Here is a 22,079-nt window from a genome sequence, read left to right as displayed (position 1 = left end):
TAGATAGTGATATTAGCACACCCTTTCACAAATGTTTCGTATGCTCAGCAGTGGAGATAGTGCCATCAGTGCACCGCATTACTTAAGCGTCCCTTCGGCCCTTAGTTGCAACCCTTTTCATTCTTTTTATTGTACCTCCGTTCATATTATCTTTCTTCCATCTTACTTTCCACCCTCTACTAACAACTGATTCATAGTGCAAATGCGAGGTTTTCCTCCTGTTACACCTTTCAAACCTTGCTACTATCAATTTCCGTTTCAGCGGTGAATGGCCTAATAGGTCCCAGAGCTTGGCCTTTGGCCTAAATTCTATATTTAATTCAATTCAGTTCAGTGTTTCGTATGAACTGTAACTGCTTCACTGGCACTCAGTAGGCTATATGGTTAACTTTATCAGTCTGTCTCAATATACCCATTTTCTACAGTGCAGAAATTAAGTGGAAGTTTTCTAATATTCATGACATCACGGATATTCTTTAGAGACATGGATGTATGATTAGTGTTTATCCAACTTGAAGAAAAACACATTGTGTAACGAAAATTAGGGCGAAATTCAAGGCAGTTAACATCTTGTCGTAACACAGCTGCAAGATATGGTCCATGAAAGGGAAATTATCTTGTTCACTGGCAATTCTACTCGCCATTATGATTTGGTTAACTGCCATTACGGTTGGGGCATGTAGTTGAAACCTTGCGAATGGTCTAGCTGCTAGCTGGACGTTTGGAGTATCTCATGAGGGGTTTTGGAGGTAGCTTGCTCGTGGGGCTCGTGGTTGAAATCAGTGGTAACTTCATCAAGTAATATGCTTTTCCTATTGGGAGGTGGTCTAAGCTCAATATGTGTAGAATCTAGAAAATGTATAAATGGGGGCTGTCCTGGATGCTATTAGCCTAATGTTGAACTGATTTATGAAATTTAGCTGCTAAGCAAAGCGCTGGGGCACTAAATGTGGAACTGATAGAAAACACCCCAGTTGCTCTAAAAGGTAATAGAGAGGTTGAACAGCAAGAGTGAGGAAAAGAAGCAGGAATGGAAATAAAGTGAGAAGCAAAAAGTGGCTGCAGCTAAGGGCTGAAGATCACTGCAAATACCCTTCAGTATGCCAGTGCACCACTTGAGGTACACAGAAACAGCACTACTCAACTCCTCCCACCTCACTGGGGTACTATTAATGTTGCCTTTATCAGTGTCAGGATCGGCCAAGTGGGTATGGCATTGGGGTTTTCCTCGTATTGCCTTCTGTCTCTGCATGAAAGTGGCCTGGAATTTGCTTAGGGAGTTATATCATAGGCATACTTGGACAAACCATTGGAAATTGTAAACAAAATTTAATCTTCCCAGGAACGTCACGTACGAGTAGGGCATGGTGGTTGTTCGTTAAAAGGCATGATGTCTTGGTATTTTTGCAATTCATGACCAATTTGGTGGTCTGTTGGCATAGGGTGGTGTGATGTGATGAGGTATAATTTTATGTGAAGCACTCCTCTTATGTAGACACAGCAGAAAATACTGATTGGTGCTATCTTTTCATGGTGAGGAATGATAGGGTTTTCCAAATGTCGAGGGCCTCTGTAGTTTTATTGCAAAAACTTTTCTTCAGTACTATTATTAACCATAATTTGCTTTCCTTGGTCAAGTTCTTTGTGGACAGATGGCCACTAGGTAAAATAACATTACTGGTTTGTGTACACAGGATGTTGAAGAAGAGAAGTTTCTCTCTGGTGTTCATTTCATTAATGTAGTGGAGTATGCTACACTCTCTAAATGCTAGCTCATTGAGAGTTCCAGAGCCATGTTATTTATCTTGGTATGCATATGACCACTGTAGGTGTTGAAAGGATCATTCTTTTTGCAGATCTTTGTTGATGTAAAAATTATGGGTAGCGCCATTGCATTATGCCAGTAAGATCTGTGCTGTATGGTGTCATTCCCAGGCAAGTTAGTAAAAATTACTACTTTCACAAGATTACCCCTCTGACGTGGGAGTGTTTCATGGGCTCCAGGAATTCAGCAGAACTTCGACAGCTATGTTTGTCTGGTACAAATGGTGTAAGAATCTGACTACCCACTTTTCCAGGTGGTAAGTCTGGAGAGAAGTTGGGAGGAGATTGTGCCTCTTAGAGCAGTTACAATTTCAGCGGTATGGTTAGCCTCACATTTGACCGTCAATGGTCAAGTTTATGGCAATGCTTTGAAGTTTAGACTCATTGAAGAAAATTATGCCTGGTTTACAGCACTGGGAAGAAAGTGTTCTAAATGTTCTGGCAACTCCTGTAGTAATACAATGATCAGTTGGTCAAATTTTCTTCCATTTCTGTTGGATTCCAGTTATTCAGTTAATGCCCAGGCTCTTGGCTACCACCTCCCACATAAAGCCTTTAAATAATGTGCAGTTGATGAAGAAGTTGTGATGAATCCTTGTTCATTTGATGAACAATATAGGACTGTGGTGGAACTTAGACTAAATTCTTTTATCGAAAAGTAACCTAACAAAATGCCCAGCTACCCTATGATGCTTATGTATAAAGCCACTGAGCAAATTGTAAGACAAACTTAGTCAACAAGATCTACGAAATCCTAAAAAAATTTAGATTTCGTATTATTCTGTTGTAGCTTATTCCATAAGAAAATCTTTGGAAATCAGTTCCAAGTTTTTTATTTGAAATAATAGCACAGCACTAAGAGAGATATATCACAAATCTTTTCATGCAAAATCGCCTACTTTGCTTGTATACTGTTATTTAAAAACTAATGGTTTATGGGATTTCTATAAACAATGAACGGCGATGCAAAAATGGTTCTCATCGTGGGATTTTTTTTTAACTAAAACGTTTGAGTCATTAGGACAAAAAGTTGAGAAACTTGACCATTTCCTAGCACTTTAATTAAATATGAAAAGCTTTTCGTAATGTATCTCATAATAAGTACTCCAAAGAAATGTGCATTATGTATATGTAAGACAACGAAAACACTGTGGCAACCTTTAACATTAGATCAAGACACTTCACCAAACACCTAAGTCCCGCACACACACTTTGGTAGGTTGGGTACAACCAGCTTCAAAATGTCAGCCTCTAAATGCTAGTCTCTCTAATTGTTTAAGTTTCCGCATACTTCTCAAGGAATCTGTAACATTCCCTTTTGTATCCTCACGTTCCCTATTTGCGCTATCAGACTGCAAGTATCTATCTCTCTCTCTCTCTCTCTCTTCTCTCTATCTCTCTCTCGCTAATTACATTGACTTTATTTCAGTAGCGTCCATCTTAATTTACATCCTTCCAAAATAAACGATTGCCTTGAGAATCCAGGAATCCTTTTATCCATGTAATGGTCATTTCACAGGTAAACATTCTCAACACTAGAGTAACAATTACTGTTATCGTTTTGACTTTTTGGGGCATGAGCGATAGTTGATGTCCCTGTGGTTGAACTCGATGTTTTATACAATTAGGAGATTCTGGTTTGAGAATGTCTCGCCTGCCTTTGTAGTTTGTCTTTTCTATCGCCAACAAACGCAGATATATTTACTGCCTATCCTCTGACTTTTTTTTATTATTTTCTTCCAGTAATATTTAAATCCACGAATTCAAAACTGTTTTTGTTTGTGGTACACTTACAGAAATAAGTCACACATCCACCTATTCTAATATACCATCACTTTCATCGTATAAATCTCTAATTACTGCCAATAAATAACATCTTTCCATCATATGTGTCAACAATCACTTCTTTGTCCATTTTACCTGGGTCTTTTTCTGGGTCTAATCAAGCCACAAAGTTTTATCTGTTTGCCTTCAATGGTTTCAGAAAACTGCTTCCTAGAAGCGCTTGATATACACGCTCCCTTCCTTCTCATGATTAGCTTTAGGATGCATCAAAATCTTCTAATTACTTTCTACTTAATGCTGCCAAAAGGTCTGAAATAAAGAAACAGGCAGGCGGGCTCCCAGAACCAACAAGGTAACCTGCTTGGCGGAAATAATAATCATGCTCAGGCATCCGAAACTTTCTTAATTTTCAACCCAAGACATTACAGTAGTTTAGTTGTTAAACTTTCTTTTCGTCTCATAACGTCGAAATACGTTATTTACATTTCTTCAGCTTATTTGTCTTGCATCTAGTATTCGTTTATTTCCTGTAAATATTGGAAGTTTGCAATCACAGGCAACGAGAATTTGAGGAATGATTTTCAAGCATTCGTTTTTTATCTAAAATGTCCACCATCACTAATTTTAGTTAAAATCATCCTTGTTCGAAATCATATTAAATGACAGAAAACAAAAACGATTGCAGTCTATAAAGTTGTCAATCATTTTCAGTTAATTCAATCACACGAACATTTCTGATAATTTGGGTTTGGTGAACAGAGAAAGTATGACATTTCAAGAACACGTTATCTCTAATGTCTCATCTTTAGACGAAACCATCGTGATTTGAGAGCTAATCTCTGTTTATGTGGCCAAAGTTTCAGTATACTGTATTAGGATTTCTAATATCTAAACTTTATAGCTAGATTCACGGATTGTCTCTCAGCCTTCGAAAACAAGGCGTCCGTTCTGATTCGAAATTTTCTAATAGTGAAACTTCCGATGGTTAATACCGGCATTGATTTTTAACATCTCTCTAGCTGTAATAATAAAATCCGAGTGGATCTTTCTTGTTTGTCCGCCCCGGGTGGGGCGGGGTAGGTAGGGGATCGGGAGGTTAGGGAAGCATGACACATTCACCCTCCTCCTGCAAACCTGTTTGTCTGCCAGAGTGGGGTGGGGTAGGTAGGGGATCGGGAGGGTAGGGGAGCATGACACATTCACCCTCCTCCTGCAAACCTATTTGTCTGCCAGGGTGGGGTGGGCAAGGTAGGGGATCGGGAGTGTAGGGGAGATATTACACATCCACCCTCCTCCTGCAAACCTGTTTGTCTGCCCCGAGTTTGGTGGGGTAGGTAGGGGATCGGGAGGGTAGGGGAGACATGACAGGCACCGCCGGGTTCCATCGCAACGTAGCGCACACCATCAAACTCGTATGGAATATTAGCTGTAATTTTCCATTTTCGGGAAAAGGTCTTTCTCGTGAGTTGGATGTACAGTATTCTTACAAGTTTTATAGGTCTCCCTTTGTCGCCTTTCAGTGCAGACGGCGTCTTCGTTTTTATTGCTGTAATATTAAATGTAATTAAATTGTAAGTGCGTCAGCTTACTAATCTTTTTTTTATAATAAAGATAATGATTGAGTTTTTTTTTTTATAAGTCATGGATACATTTTTTACCAACTTGATGAGCACACGTTGTAAGAATTCTTTTAACATTGTTACTTGGTATCTGAAAGTTGTTAAAATACCCTAAAAATAGTTTTACACTTTTAGAATTGCCGGTCATAAAAAATTATAAATTATTTTCATTTCCAAGCTTTCAGTGTGTGCGTCGGAAGTTGATCGATGTAGACATATACTAAAATATGTTCAGATGAAAAAAAAGTGCATCATATAGAAACATAAGAAAAGCGAATGAAATCACGCTTGGAATTCATTCAAGCAAGCATAATAATGAAGCATATGCGAGTTTAGAGAGAGGTTGGAAATAAAGCATAACTTACAAGAATAACTTACACAATTTAATACAAAAATAAAATAAGTTGTTTATTACTCTCAGAGTGTTTGCATGTATTCTGTCCATATCTCAGAAAAAAAAAAATGGGCAAAATGATATGTCTGTTTTCTAACCATGATAATATTTCGGCACTGGAAAACAAATTTTGCTGGAAATCAAGAAAATGCCAAACAGAAAAGGTTGAGGGAACTAACAATATTTCTTTATACCAAGGTGTAACTTTTTAATTCCTATGCATCATTGGACTGAGGCGAATATTGCAGAAATGTATTGATTCGTGGTTTATAAATTTGAGATTCTCTCTCTCTCTCTCCCTCTCTCTCTCTCTCTCTCTCTCTCTCTCTCTCTCTCTCTCTCTCTCTCTCTCTCTCTCGTGTTTATGATAGCAACCCAGATGCAAAAAATGAATGAAACAAGCAAATAGTGTAAGAGCTTATGTGCGCCCAGGTATCATTTTCTTCGTCCCCTAAGATTTCGTTCGTTCGCCTTTATTTCCGAATTATTTTGTTCTTCCAGCCAAAAGCAGAATCTCTTATCAGCAAAGAATAAGAGAAAATGCTCAATTTTTGTTTCCAGGACTTAATTCAGGTATTGTTTTTTTAGGGATTAATTGCTGATATGAGAAAGACTTAAGGGAAGGAAAAAGCAATTCTTATAGGTACCAAAAAGTTCAACCAAAAAATACTGTATCTGAATAAAAAAAAAAAAAAAAAAAATCACCGCACATCTAGTGCCTTTAACATTTATTTCCTAGTTTCGTATGAAAATGTGTTATTACGATTATTAAAGGCTTTCAGCTCAAGTACGTGAAGTTTATTTTGACATTTTCAAAATTGTCCAAAATTTTCGTTTTTAACACACCATTCCCCTGTTTGGATTTACATTTCTTCGATTTCTATACATTTTGGGTTCCCCCGGACAGAGCTATATTGATTAAACTTCATTTTGCTTTAGATTTATTACGGATTCTTCATATTCTGTTTATTGTTATGCACAAATTTCCATTCATAAAATTATATTCTGTTATGTGAAATTGTAAGAGTATACTTACTATTCATATGATCCTAGATTACAAGTTTTACGCCACCCAAAATCCTGAGGTTTATTATGGCGTTTTAAAACTAATTCATATTGCAGATGGCCTTCAAATCTCTCCCTCTCTCTCTTTTTTTAAGAAAACAGAAACGAAGAAATGGAAATGAAAGCAAATATTTTTTTATATCATGGAAGTGAAATTAAAATGAGGCCTTTTACGTGGCAGTTCTGAGTTTGCAATATGCATAATGCAAATTGAAACATTGTGTTTATCAGGGGAAAAAGTGGGAATAAGAAAAGATAAGCTAATAGATTGTTAACGACGTTCTCCTGTTACAGTCCCAAGCCCATCAAATCATAAAGTATCTCGCACGTATCCCTCCTAATCTGTGGCATAGATTCATTCTGTCTGATACAACAGATGGGTGTAGTAAAAATGTAATAGTTCATGTAGTCATAGAGTAAAAACAGTAAAATTTCCGTAAAAAAACAAAATCGTACAATGAATTCACATGTAAATGGTTTGTGACATTATACACACAATGAACACGATGAACTGGGTGGTAAATAATTCCCCCAATTGGTTAATGTGTACTTTAGGAAGTTAGCAAAATGTGAATAATTTGTGCTCAAGATTACGTGACGAAGCATTAAATATTTCAAATCTGTTCGTGATACTGGAAAATGAAGCTGAAGCTGAGTATGGTATTTTGTTAGGGAATTGTATTTAAAAACTTTCCAGTAGAGGAAGTTGGTTCCATAATTTAATCCCATTTAGATCCTGAGCTGTTATACATCATCTTAGATTAAGGCAATGTCTGGCCAAGAAGAACAAACGGAATTTTCGATTGTTGAAAGCATTTAGTAAATTGTCTTGAAAATTCAGATTGTCTTAATATCTAAGTCGAGTCAAACCATTGTTCTTTGGTGCTCTGTATTGTAGGCACACATTTTGAATTGAATACTCACTCTGAAGAGTGTTGAAAACTTACTTATAACAAATGTCATAGATCTCAGTTCATCCGTCGTATTTCGGTGGATAAATTGACTATCTGTACTTTAAATAACTAGTGAATGAAGTTCTCCCTTGCACGACAAAACCTGATGACATCTGAACACAAGATCAGATTTACGCCATTTGCTCTTCTCTTAATATAAATGGAGTATCTCGGAAACAAGCGCTTGTCCATTCATCATCTTAATACCATAACACGCTGGTACATGTTATTAGTCCGGGCAGTCTGCAGTCAGTTCTGAAACTGGGTGCAGGCTGTTCAGACTCGAAGCCTCCAACATACGTAATCATGTGTTGCACTGCAAGTGGACAGTCTGCATTCAGTTCTGAAACTGGATGCAGGCTGTCCAGACCCGAAGCCTCGAACATACGTAATCACGCGTTGCACTGCAAATGGACAGTCTGCAGCAAGTTCTGAAACTGGATGCAGACTGTCCAGACCGGAAGCTGAAGATATGATTTTAAAATCTGCAAAATTGATGTTGGTTTTGCAGTGCAACACGTGGTTACGTACGTTGGAGGCTTCGGGTCTGGACAGTCTGCAGCCAGTTCTGAAACTGGATACAGACTGTCCCAACAAGCTTCCAACATACGTAACCACGTGTTGCACTGCAAAACCAACATCAATTTTGCAGATTTTAAAATCATGTCTTACACGCAAGACGAGGGGGGTCTTACCACTTTAGAGCCCATCATGATTAAAACTACCATCCCCTCATTAAACACCCAGACAGTCTCCACACAGCTATTCATAGCATAACAAGTTGTTTGTTTATGTTTTGGTCTGTACCTCAACTTTTACTTACCCTCCTCCTTTTTTAGATGTTTAAGTTTTTCTTTTAACTCAGTTTAGGTAGGCCATGTCTTATAGTGATTTTTAAATTATTTTATTTGTTTGTATTTTTTTCTACAAGACTTTAAGTTATATTTTATAATAAATTACAGCCTTGAAGATGAAATGAGATATTGCGAAACGCCGTCGGCAAAATAGACTATTGCTTTTATATATGTGCTGCCTTTTCCTGGATGCCCCCTTGATAGCTACTCAGAAGCTTACAGATGTATGACCTGTTTATATATATATATATATATATATATATATATATATATATATATATATATATATATATATATATATATATATATATATATATATATATATATATATATATATATATATATATATATATATATATATATATATATATTTCAGCCTAAAATATCTCTCTCTAAAACTCTCTCTCTCTCTCTCTCTCTCTCTCTCTCTCTCTCTCTCTCTCTCTCTCTCTCTCTCTCTCTCTCTCTCTCTCTCTTTAAACGGCTAGAAAGTGAGCAAATCTGCACATAGGAAACCTTTATTCCTTGAGGTTTTTTTCTGCACTTCTCTACTAGACACCGATGTTCTGTAAGTAGACGTAATTTTTTTTGGAAGAATCCAATTTCTATTTTGGCGTTTTGGGCAGCTGGGCGTGGAAGAAACCTAGTGACGGAAAAAGCGACTTTTGTTATTATAGCTTGAAAAAAAATTAATCACCAAGATAAAAATCAACATTGAACAAGGAAATGTTATTCCAAAGACTACTCAGCGGTTTAATGTCAATTTTGTTTCCTGCTTACGATGAAATGGATATATGTAGTATTTACTGGCCTAATAACTAAGTATACAGGCTCAACATATTTTCATTTCGCTTCCGAGAAACCCCTTTTACTAATATTTACACAGACTTCCAGATTTTGGTTTGGGTTTCAATTCCTTTAAAGAAATTGGCACTGATAAACCTTAGATTTATGAGGAATTTTTGAAACGAAAGTACTGATGATGGTGATTAGTTCAGCAGGATATTAAGGTTTCTCATTCAGATGACTGCCCCGAATAAATTTTGCCTTCGATGAAACGAAATGCAGATACATGTAATTCACTTTCCTGATCCTCATTATGTTGTAGGGTCTCACACGGACCCACACACCGTCCATCTTACCTGGCCGGCTAATATCTCAACGAGCATCTCTGCGCGCCAAGCGGACGCATACAAGAAACACAGCAGATGTCACGCATCCTTTGTATATATACTCTTGTTCATGTTATTGTTATGTTAAATGTATCATTCTTAGCGTAAGCATTGCAATGTCAGCATTCCGGCTATATGTATCATAACTTCATTCGCGTTTTGTATGTTGATTTATGTGCATCTTTCCATCTTCCAACAAACACGGTTGTACTCTGTACTCTGTTTTGTTCGCCTCGTGCCAAGCAATTGACCTGTCTGTTTGTTGTTCGCATAAATCAGTAAGTTTGTAGAAGCAGGCTCTTACTCACGCCTTGTCTACAATGTATTCTGTTTATTGTATGAAATAAATTGAAATGGAAGCAGTTTAAATCTTTTAAAGTGGAGAGCAAGCAGTAAAAGCAGGCTCCTGATCGACAGTTTGGCATTAACACTTATCATCAAAAGCAAGAAATGGAAAATACCTTGGAAAAAATGGCTCTCAAAGGCTAAATTATGAAGCGTATCATATTACTACTCGTACCCCAAGCGGCGTAAAGCATAGCTCATTATGCACGCATTATGGTCTAAGCTGTGGTATTGCGAAGGAAAGCTCATGGGATTAGCGTCCTGTGGAAATGAATGTGGAGATCGGTTTGGGTGACTTAGTTTGCACTGCAGATCCTTATTTAGGTCTGCAGCCTACCCTTCCTCTGCCATAAAACCAAACTGCTGAAATGCCAACGTTTAAAGTTCACGCATAAAAGCACTTGCAAACTTGTATATATATAAAACACAGTAGATGACTGAAGAGAAATAAAAAACAAAACAAAAAATCGACATAGTATTAGTGATTGCTTCCTTGGAGACCAAGGAGACAAAGAGGAAAAGCAGAAATTAATTTAACATATGTATTGATTTCACTGAGTTAGCTGACAGTTGACCGCGCATTCTTAATTACTGCTATCTTTTGCTAAAGGAAAAATCCCGAATAAATTCCGTTACAAATGTACGATGACACAATAGACCCTAATACGGTGAGCTGATATAATGGGTGGAAAAAGGATTTTCACTAATACATTAATTAATAGAGAAAGGGATTCGCTGCGAGAAAATTATTTTTTGTCCGGGAATTTTATTCAATGTGCTATTGCATGGTAGGTATTGAATCCACATAAGATATTGCCATAGAATTTTAACCATTGTGTGCATGTTTCTGTAAAAGTATCTTTTCCTTGAATCTCAGGACAGAAGCTTAGTTTTTGTATGGAAATATAGGTTATGAGTTCAAATATTTCATCTTGGCAGAAGGGTATATATATATATATATATATATATATATATATATATATATATATATATATATATATATATATATATATATATATATATATATATATATATATATATATATATATATATATATATATATATATATATATATATATATATATATATATATATATATATATATATATATATATATATATATATATATATATATATATATATATATATATATATATATATATATATATATATATATATATATATATATATATATATATATATATATATATATAAGAACAATATTCTTGATAACTAAATCGAGCCATTCCAACATTCACTGTTATTTTACGGTATCCATTGAATGTCCACAGTAGACTGAATTACTTCATATAATGCCTAAATGAATTATCTTTAACGATCTCAGAGACCTCAAATTTGTTATTGTTTATCCGACTAGTAAATAGATTATTTATCAATGAAATCAAAACGATTGGATACAGAGATCCCTCTCGTGCACCCAAACCCAATTGCCTTCGGACGCACAGTTCAGAATTGAGTTGATTGCATGGTGCTTTTAATACCCTGGATCTCAAAAGACAAACGCGTGCCCATTCATCATTGTTTATACCAGAACACAGCAGACAATAGATCGTCTGCCACAGGCACTTCAGAAATAGTTTTGTCATGGGCAAAAACTGCATTTTTGTTCAGGATGTCATATCGTCGGTAGATGTCGGCGTTGGGAATACTTTAAAATTTGGGGTGCTAAATATATTCATAAAATTTAATCTATAATTTTGTTTTCAAATTATATAGTTTTTTTTATCTATGTAATAGTTCATGTCTGAGTGAGTTTCTTACACAGTGCTGCGCTAATTTACAGCTAGGATTAAAGTAATAGACCCTGGCTGCGAGATGTCAATTAATACAGTATATCTCTTCGAAAACATGCAACAATTTAATTAACTCTTATTCTTATAACTGCAGTTGATTCCATGAAAATAAAAATAAGTATATTGTGATTTCAGTTGCATAGCTTTACCTAGTTACCAAAGAGCAATGATGCTGGATAGTTGCTGGAATATCATGTTACATAAAAAAGGGCTACTTTGGCTACTTGGCTATCCAGATAGCCGAGTGTCAGAGGCAACTGTTCACAGGTGCGAATCCTGGCTGGGGCAAATGTGCTTCTTTCTGGTAAAATGAATTCCAGGATGTTGCGAATACTATTTTGTTGCTCTCTCTCTCTCTCTCTCTCTCTCTCTCTCTCTCTCTCTCTCTCTCTCTCTCTCTCTCTCTCTATATATATATATATATATATATATATATATATATATATATATATATACTCATATGTGTGTATGTATGTATGTATATATATATATATATATATATATATATATATATATATATATATATATATATATATATATATATATATATAAAATGATTTTCCATTTCGAGGAGCTCAGAGTCTCTTCACTAGGTAAGAATGGATTCTTGACGGGTGAATAACCTCATGAACATCGTTTTGCAGACACCTTTCCACTGAAAGTTTTGATTTTTGTTATACAGTATTTTGGTTTATAGCTGAATGTCTGTTAAAGAGTAAGTAAATGATAATTTTTGCGGGATATAGGATAAGCGCTCTACCATTTGTGTGTGTGTGTGTGTTTGTGTGTGTGTGTGTGTGTGTGTGTGTGTTTGGCTTTTATTGTCTGTCACATTGAATACAAAATTTGAGGTTTAATATATTAGGAACTATGCGATTAAAAATCAACGCTGATATGAAAAATCAGCAAGAGACCAAGAAATGATATTCGTGAGTCTATTATATAAGGATGTTATCTACCCTTTTCCAGAATTCAGTAATCACCTCTTCCTTATGTGCCGACAATCCCTATGACTTTTTTATAGGATGAAAAGGTAATTACCATTCCCATACTGGGACGACTGTCAACTCTAATTCCTTCGATTACTCTTTGCAGGTGGCTCAAGCGGTGATGCAGGTGGGCCGAGGCTGACTGTGACTCCCCCCTCGCATGTGGTGTTTTCCTCCGAGACTGGCGTTGTGGTGGGCTGCGTGGCAGAGGGCTCTCCGCCTCCCACCGTCACGTGGGTTACGCGAGAGGGACGCCCCCTCCCTAATTACTCTCCATTCATCGACATTCTGGCTAATGGATCTCTAGTGCTCAGGCCATTCCAACCTGACAGGTTTGAATACCTAATATTTTCATTTTAACAGCGGGATGCTGATTGTTAGAGCAGATTATCAGGGAAAATAAGATTTTTGCTCTTTTGGGAATACTCCGTTATTTCTCAATTTCTTTCTTTCTAGCGTGAATGTGTACAGATAACTTCTTTTTTTTTACAATATATATGAGTGATGTATCTTTGATGAAGCTATATTATTAAAATGCATTACTGATGAAATTTGGACGAGTGAGCATACAGTAAGAATATGAAACAACATTTGTTTTAGCCAAAAGATAAAGGGAGTTGGCTATGATATCTTTCCTACAGGAAAAGAAGTATACCTTAGTTTTACCAGACCACTGAGCTGATTAACAGCTCTCCTAGGGCTGGCCCAAAGGATTAGACTTATTTTACGTGGCTAAGAACCAATTGGTTACTTAGCAATGGGACCTACAGCTTATTGTGGAATCCGAACCAATTATAGCGAGAAATGGATTTCTATCGCCAGAAATAAATTCCTCTAACTCTTCATCAGCCGGCCGGGGAATTGAACTCCGGCCCATCGAGTGACAGTCCGCAGCTCTACCGACTCCCCAACAAAGAGCTTTCCTACAGGAAACAACCTCACAGAAAACAACCTCACATTGCTGTATCTGTCAAGCAGAATAACGGTTTCACAGCCTTAATCAACTTTAATTCCATTTGGACTTGGATCAACCTCAAATGCTTATAATCCTCTAACACCTGAAACTTACACTGTTTATGAACAGCAAGTTTACAAAACTAGAAGAGAATTTATTGGCAATTCAAAGTTAAAGGTGTTATTGTAAGTTTGATAATACTTGTAGAAGGGACTTAATAAATCGATAAAGAGATTAAAGATTAAAAGGAAACCAAAAGTTTTTTTTATTAAAGGTTGAAGACTGGAAAAACTAGGCGTTGATGGGGTTACCAGAGGGTTATGGAAAATATGGCTAACTGCAGGGTTTCAGGTCTATGAGGATCAGGAAATACTTCAAAAGAATGGGTGAAATGAATTATTTATCTATTTTTTTTTAAAGTAAAGGCAATACAGAAGACAAAAATTTATAGGGGTATAAGATTCCTTAGTGTACTTGGAAGGTGTATAGCAGGATTTTAAAGTAAGAATGGTAACAGAGAGTCAGATAAGGCAAGCAAGAGGGCGTGTGGATTAAGTTTTTAAATAATCATTTATATGAGAAGTTTGAAAGCAAATGAAAAAACTATATTAGCACTCATGGATAGAGAAAAGCTGAAACAGAGGCAATATTGAGGATGTTGTGAACGTAAAGCAATGAAGATTAGCATTTGTGCGTTAGAATAATAACTGGTTTAGTGCAAAAATTGGGCGGAGATAAGCGTATTATGGTAATAGTTCTTTTTGATATCAGCACAGGTGGGACACTGCGAGAAGGTAGAGGAAAGAACATTGGATGTAAGTGCAAATTGTAGAATAAGAAATTGGCAACAGGAGAGAATCTCTCCAAGAACCAAATCGCCCGGGATAAAATCTGCCATAAACAGCACTTCCTAATCCTAGGGTAAAATCACTCGGGGTTATTCAATTGTGAATTAAAATGTATAGTTACACTAAAATCATTCCCTATTGAAATACCAAGATAGGAGTAAAGACATGATGTATCGATTTACAGAATGGGATGTCTGAAACTTGCAGTACGAAGCACCAAATATATTTCGTTCAGTCAAGAGGTCAACAGTGTAAAAGTTCAGGCCATTGGAAAGTCTGAAAGCTTTTTAGTTTTCTGTAAAATAAAACTATTGAGACGGCTGTTTTTCTGTCCGTCCTCAGATCTTAAAAACTACTGAGGCTAGAGGGCTGCAATTTGTTATGTTGTTCATGCACCCTTCAGTCATCAAACATGCCAAATTGTAGCCCTCTTGCCTCAGTAATTTTCATTTTATTTAAAGTTAAAGTTAGCCATGATCGTGCGTCTGGGAGCGCGATAGGACAGGCCACCCCTGGGCCGGGGCTTAAAGCTTCATGGGCCGCGGCTCATACAGAAAACTCGATTGCACCGAAGAAACTTTGGCGCATTTTTTTACTTGTTTATCATTCATGGTCACTAAATTACTGAAACATGACTTGCACGCAGCAGAGAAGTGAAATTACAAACTAGTGGAAACTTGAAATGTTTGCAAGATGAGAGTAGTTGTGAGCCAGACCCAGGTATGAAGAATAAAGGGAAATCAAAAAGAATGATCATTGAACGCTAATATGTGCGAAGGAAATCTGTAAACTGTGGTCTTGTATGGCCATTGGGGAGAAAATAAAATGAATGAGGGTAGAACAAAAGAAAAGTGAGAAACAATAATAAAAACAAAGAAGGTAGTTGGGTGATCATAGGATTAAAAAGAGTCTTGGGGTGTGTATGGAATTCACGGATGAGTGTAGGATGTATTGTTGAACAACTCTTTAATGGAGGTACCGTATTAATTCTGAATGTGAATGGAAAAGGCGCTTGAAGGTTTTCAGATAAATTTCTCATGGAGCACATTAACAGAATTGATGAGAAATGTTGAGATCCAAGGAACAACCACTTATGACTATGGATGACGCTGTTTTAAGGTCCTCAGATCAACTGGAAAGAATGGAGAGTGATAGTAGAAGAGAACTCAGAAATACTGATTACCAAGGTGGGGGAGGTACTGGAGGGGAAGGGCCTTAATTTTAAGCAAGACCTAGAGTACACATACACCAGATTCCTGCAAAACGCTAAAGAACTAATAGCAATGTCAGAATGGCCTAATAAGATGTCGAGGATGACCATACAAAATTGGTGACAGGTGACTATTATACATTAGAGTCACGTTAAGACCTGAGTGTCTTATATGGGAAGGAGCTACAGATTGGTGTTCTAATGAAAAGTTGTAAATGGACATTAGTTCAGTTCGTGATAATGAATTACTAAGTTAGAAAAATCACATAGCCTTAACATTTCTGAAAAATAGGGAGAAGGACTATGATTTAAAAAAATGAAGGTTTAGCAGTTGTTTAGCACAAGTGTTCCTCACTGTGCAGATCATATAAATATTGAAGTTGATGCGTCATTTAAAATGCTATTGTAAGTTAGAATAAAGTAAAATTTATAGCTGCTCATAATAGGCAAGGCTTCTCCAATTATTATTTTGAAATGGTTTGAATAACACAAGGTAGCAGAACTATATTTACCTAAATGATTTTAAACTGATTATTATTGTTGGGAAAAAAATTAAGGTGTTATGATTAAAGGCATGAGCTATGATTATATGAACGGCAACCTTAAAAACACTATAATTGGATCCTGAAAAGAATAAGTGAAAGAATGCCTATTTTTTCCTTCATTATTTCATAATGCTTATGAAACAAGGTTTGATAGATTTTACCTTTGTAAATCATATAAAATAATACAAAGCACAGATTTCACTCTTCTTGATCACGGTGTCTTATCCTAATTATACATCTCATTGTCAATGTTAGAATTATTCTTTCACAGAGATTTATAGCTGTTAGGAAATAAATAAAACGATAACTAAATTTAAAGAGTTGTGTTACGAAATGCCTGTTGACTAAAAGTGCTAAGTCTGGTACTTTACTAAGTTCATTGTAGCTTATGCAATAATGGAATGTGTGAAATTATACAGGAATATTGCTCCTGAAACCTAAAGGTAGTACAATTTATTGGCTAAATTTTTTTTTATATAATTAATGAAGAGGACAGTGATTTCCTTGAATGTAAAATTACTGAGGAAATTTGTGTAGTTATTAACTACAGGTATAAATTGTCTGGCTGCTAAGCTTTATTTGTATTGTTGCAATGGTAGTCAATATGTATTTTGTAAAGTAGTTGAAAACAAGCTTAAACAGATAACCTCAGCTGAATCAGTGTCAATTGCAATAAATAGGTACTCTAGCTCAAAAAGAATGGGAGACAGAAGAGTTAGAGAACTGGAGACCAGTAAGCCTCATTTGTGCAAAAATGGGATTATTTCCAATTCTCGGAAGACTAGTTTTTTTGGTGTCAGCAAGATCAGTTATCAAATATAGCTTCTTTTTTTTTTTTTTTTTTTTTTAGAAATATATGTTAGGGAAGTGACGAAATTTTGATCGATTATATCTCTTGACTTGAATGACCATTTGATCAAGCAAACGTTGTTAATTTCACTTTTAAATGTAATTTGCGCCTTCAATTTCAGCAACAATGTTGAAGTACTGAGACATTTCACAGATATTTAAACTATATAATTGGTATCCATAACAATGGCGGACTTTCCGTATGGCAGAGGTGTCTTCTATAACTGATCAATTGTATGTTGTTCATCAAGAACAGCCTTACAGGTTAATCAGGAAAGTAAAGAAAAAGCCAATAAAACATCCTACAGAAACCTTAGTTTGTGTTACTGGATATGCTAATGACTGTTTTTTTTATAGCTAGTTAAGAATGTATATAAAGAATCAAAGCCACACACTGGGAAATAGGAGAAAGCTACGGGCTCTTTATAGACAGAAAAAATCAAAGTTATTGGTGTTAGCAACTTCAAAGGAAAAATCGCTTTACCACTTGATTATTAACATAATGAGGTTGACTCTATGAAGACTTTAGGCATTACTTATTTGATTTAATTATATTACGTTTTAATGACACGTTGGGTAATATTGATGGGAAACTTGAGTCTGCTTTAACTAACTGAACAGTAAACTATTGAGATTCATTCAAAATGCAGGTGCTGACTTGTGTGTGCAATCTAAATTGCAGAATATAGGACAGTAATTTACTCCAATGCAGATTTCAGTTCAGAGTCTGATAGTTTAAAGTATTCGTTCAAATAATGTTTTTTTATTATTATTGTTATTATTTCGATGTCCGTAGCATTATGGTTCGAACTGTGCTTCCTCAGACATTACTCTGGTGTGTGGACAACTTTTCGAACCGGGTAAAATCTATGGGAAATATTAAGAATTCCAGCAGAAACTTTAAAGTAAAAGAATATGGCATGAAGGTCTTTGATAGTTGAGTTAAAAAAAAAAAAAAAAAAAGGCAGCGTGAGAGTAAGCGGAACAAAGGTTGTTTGTGTTTAACAAATCGTGATATTCTTGGAGGATGAATTCTATGTTCGAACTGAAAAGAAAAGAAACTGAATGCTTACGAGTGAAAGAAAAAATATTGTGGAGGAGACTTAGTCATTTTATTGCTTTGTTAATACAGTTCTCATTCTATGTCTATCCGGAGATGCCGTATAAAGCTGTGATTTGAATCTTGTTCAATGCGTAGTCATCTCTCTCTCTCTCTCTCTCTCTCTCTCTCTCTCCGGGTCTCTAAATATTCTACTTTTTCTTATGGCATGTCACAATAAATTTAGCTAATCATTATCGACCTTGTCAGGCTTTCTGTTGGTTGTTCAGAAGTGGAAACTCCAAAGCCTTACTGTTCTTTTCAGTTCACGTCGGGCAGACAGTTGCAAGTCAACATTTACGCTCTCTCTCTCTCTCTCTCTCTCTCTCTCTCTCTCTCTCTCTCTCTCTCTCTCTCTCTCTCTGATGTGTTTTTCCATATTCAACAAAATGATATCAGTCAAATATAGAATGTTTGCCCTCTCCATATACACTTTCCTTTCTTATTTAGCAAGACAATGTATACAGCGTGTCATAAAAAAATCACCGGTTTCGTTGCATGGTAAATGTTTGCGGGATGTTGTGGACGGTGAAATTATAGGATTTTATTAATCGCCATTTTAGCTCACGTTTATTAATCCTACTTGACCTCAATTGATTTTCATTTGAAAGAAATTTCCAGGCAGTATTGGCATGTTATTTCATGAGATTACCTTTTGAGAGACTTACGTTCATATTTGTGGATTGATACAAAGAAGAGATTAGATAATTAATCCCGGAAAGCGCTAAATACGCTTCTACAGTAATTAGATTGATCACACGAGTAAAAGTGTTAATGAGTCAGTCGGGTGCAAAATGAAAAAAAAAGAACGACGTCGAAATAACACGCACCACTCTGACAATTCAAGTGCAATTCTAATCATCGATAATTGATGGATGTCATTAGTTCAGACAGTTATGAAATGTCAGAGGGGAGTTATAATGTCATTTGTCAAATCGTTTATTGACATGTCAGAGAATGATGCTTTATTGTGAAAAAGAGAAATTGTCTAATGGTATTTCGTCATTGTTTACTGAAGTATACGAATTAAAAAAAAAAGTGCGTTTTGATGATTATATGTCAACAATTTGTGTTAAAACAGATAGAAGCATACATAAAATGAAATCATAACAAGACAGGTCATGAATGGTAATTCTGCATGATGTTTTGTTGAAGCATTAAGGCAAACTTCAGCGTCCATAGCACTGCCATGAATAGTTTCACTCTTTTACAGTAAAGAAGGATTTGCAGTTTAAAGTTCTTTGTTTTCTAATAATTCCATATGACACCGCAAAGAAGTAACTCATCTTGAAACATGAAGCATCAAGTAAAATATTTATTGCCTTAAAATGGACGCGAAAACTTACAATATGGTATGACGGCAAAGTCCGTCGGAAAAAAAATAAATCCTTTTCTCTTCTTTTTCTTTGTTTTTTCACCTTTTTCTGAATATCGTCAGGCTATCCTAAGAAGCTTTCCTAATACTCAGTTAGTAGCATTAAGAGCCCAGTTAGCTATCAGACTAAAATAATAAAAGCAGTATATTCAAGTGCCAAAAATATTTGGAATAAAAGTTTTGGCTGAAGGCGAAATATGAAAGGGCCAGAGGGTGAGTGAAATAAGGCATTTGTTATTATATATTTGCTCGTATGTATGTTGCTTCGCTGAATGTATTGGTGAGATTAAGTGTGATGCAAAAACGATGTGGTAGCGAATGTAAGTATGGAAAGAAGTGTTTTTGGAAGAGTGGAAATCTGTTGCTGACTGGGTTTGGGGAACATGAAAGGTTGTTTGCTGTAGGTGATTAGATCGGAAAGGAAGGCGACAGGGAAATAGATGAAACCACAGAGAGTTTTAAATGAATGTGTTTGGAAAGTGGCTTGACTCTTGGAAATAAACGCTATCCAAAGAAGAAAATTCTTAAGCATACCTAAGGAAAGAGAGAATATTGAAGAAAATAGTTTGTCAGATCAGCATTATTTCAGCTTATATGAGGAATAACTTGGTGCACGTAATTGTGACAACAGTTGTGGCCATTATGTATACCCTATCTTATTTGTATACGATTGAAGACATAGCTAGAAAAGGGGCAGTGATTAGAAGATAGTTGGAATGACATGTAAGAGAAAAATGGATAAGAACTTCTCCAGGGTCAAAGATACTGAATTTGAAGAACCATATGAAGAGCTTGCTGATTTCATGACTGAAATCCTAGAGACTGCAGGTTGTGTTTATGGGTATGGAAGGGTAGGCGATAGGAATAAAAAACAGTAGTTGGCGCAACAGCGAAATACAAGGTTTGACGAAGGGAAAACACACGCTGAGGTACAGTAGCATAATCTCAAAGAATGTTTATATATGCATTACCTTTACAATTTGATGGACAAAACTTCACAAAGGTGGTGGGAGAATAAGAAAAAAAAAAAATAATTATAAAGGGATGAATCTGAACATGTGCTTTCGAAGAGAAAGTTTATGTAATTCATTCTTTTCTAAACTTCAGTTGATCGTGAACCTTTTGATGCTCAGCATTACCAGCTACATAACCGTTGTAACTTTTGGTAGTATTTCAGGGCATCAACAGAGTTAAGATGAAAAAGAAAAACTTGATAGGAAAATGTATTTCTCAACATATAGTGTAGCTAACTTAATAACTATAGTAATCAGTGAAATTAAAACTCAAGCACGTTTTTAAGTGTAAAAACTACATCTCCTGCTGTTAAGTATGTAAGCAAAAACCAACAAACATAAGCAGTAACGAGCATCATTTACATGAAGATACACATGTATTTTATCATGAATCATTCTGGTGTAAAATGAAACTGTAAAAGTTGTTGATACTTATAAGAAACACATAATAAAATGCAAGGGCATTTCTACAGTTGCAAGGCACAAGAAGGAACAATGCGCTAGAAAAGTCAAAATACCTCTACCAACAAATTACGAGGGAAGGTATGGCAGTTGGGTTATGAATGTGATGTTAGGACAACAAGTGTGTTTAAGCTAAAATAATGAGAGAGCTATTACTAAATTAAGAGGAAGAGGAATCTTTAGGGCCCAGGATGTAGTGAGACTATGGAAGGAAAGAGATTCATAAAAAAATTGTTATATAAAATTTATTTGTCATGTCTCACATCTGCTCTACGTAAAAACACAAGAAAAGTAAATTCAAAAACACAAGAATATATATATAATATTATATTATTTATATATACATATATATATATATATATATATATATATATATATATATATATATATATATATATATACATTATATATATATATATATATATATATATATATATATATATATATATATATATATATATATATATATATATATATATATATATATATATATATATATATATATATATATATATATATATATATATATATATATATATATATATATATATATATATATATATATATATATATATATATATATATATATATATATATATATATATATATATATATATATATATATATATATATATATATATATATATATATATATATATATATATATATATATATATATATATATATATATATATATGTGTGTGTGTACATGTGTGTGTGTGTACATGTATGTAGCCTTAAGTTATTTTTTTATTTAACTGTGTAGTATCGAGTCATATTTTCCTTCTCAGGTACAGAGCTGATGTTCACGCAGCTACGGTGAGATGTCGAGCTTCCAACACCCATGGCACTGTCATCTCTCCACCAGTGACGCTTCAGGCAGGTTAGTGTCACTAATTCATCAATTGG

At 35.2% G+C, this 22,079-nt stretch overlaps 1 protein-coding gene across 1 annotated transcript in view; it reads left to right on the top strand.

The window, feature by feature from the left end:
• LOC136849667 (cell adhesion molecule Dscam2-like) overlaps positions 1–22,079 on the top strand; it is a 219,947-nt gene that overhangs the window by 52,708 nt on the left and 145,160 nt on the right. The window contains 2 exon segments of the mRNA XM_067122997.1: positions 12,921–13,146; positions 21,962–22,053. Coding sequence (XP_066979098.1) covers positions 12,921–13,146; positions 21,962–22,053 — 318 coding nt within the window.

Source organism: Macrobrachium rosenbergii, chromosome 21 (assembly GCF_040412425.1).
Source record: "Macrobrachium rosenbergii isolate ZJJX-2024 chromosome 21, ASM4041242v1, whole genome shotgun sequence".
Lineage (NCBI taxonomy): Eukaryota > Metazoa > Arthropoda > Malacostraca > Decapoda > Palaemonidae > Macrobrachium > Macrobrachium rosenbergii.
Note: the sequence above shows the minus strand (reverse complement) of the source record. Positions and strands in the feature narration are given on the sequence as shown.